General features: G+C 71.5%; 1 protein-coding gene across 1 annotated transcript in view; it reads right to left on the bottom strand.

Moving 5' to 3' along the window:
• The window catches only part of FASN (fatty acid synthase), a 28,184-nt gene that overhangs the window by 25,217 nt on the left and 2,714 nt on the right, over positions 1–253 (bottom strand). Inside the window, 2 exon segments of the mRNA XM_014531242.1 lie at positions 6–47; positions 119–240. Of these exon segments, the coding sequence (XP_014386728.1) occupies positions 6–47; positions 119–240 (164 nt within the window).

The raw sequence follows: 253 nt of genomic DNA on the forward strand, positions 1-253 counted from the left end.
GGAGCGCATGAGCTGCTCCTGGGCCTCTCCAGAGGGGAAGGTCACGCCTGCGGGGGGAGGGCCAGCTCAGCACCCCTCCCCGGCCCCGGCGCCCCCACCCGCTCCGGCCAGTTCCCACCTTGCTCCTTGGCGCCGTCGGTGTTGGTTCCGGAATTCAGGATGGTGGCGTACACGCGCCGGGCCAGGGACTTCTTGGTCAGCAGGACGACCACCACGGCCTCCGCGCGGCAGTACCCGTCCCCTGAGGGCAGAG

This window comes from Myotis brandtii, unplaced genomic scaffold, assembly GCF_000412655.1.
Source record: "Myotis brandtii unplaced genomic scaffold, ASM41265v1 scaffold797, whole genome shotgun sequence".
NCBI classification, from domain to species: Eukaryota; Metazoa; Chordata; class Mammalia; order Chiroptera; family Vespertilionidae; genus Myotis; species Myotis brandtii.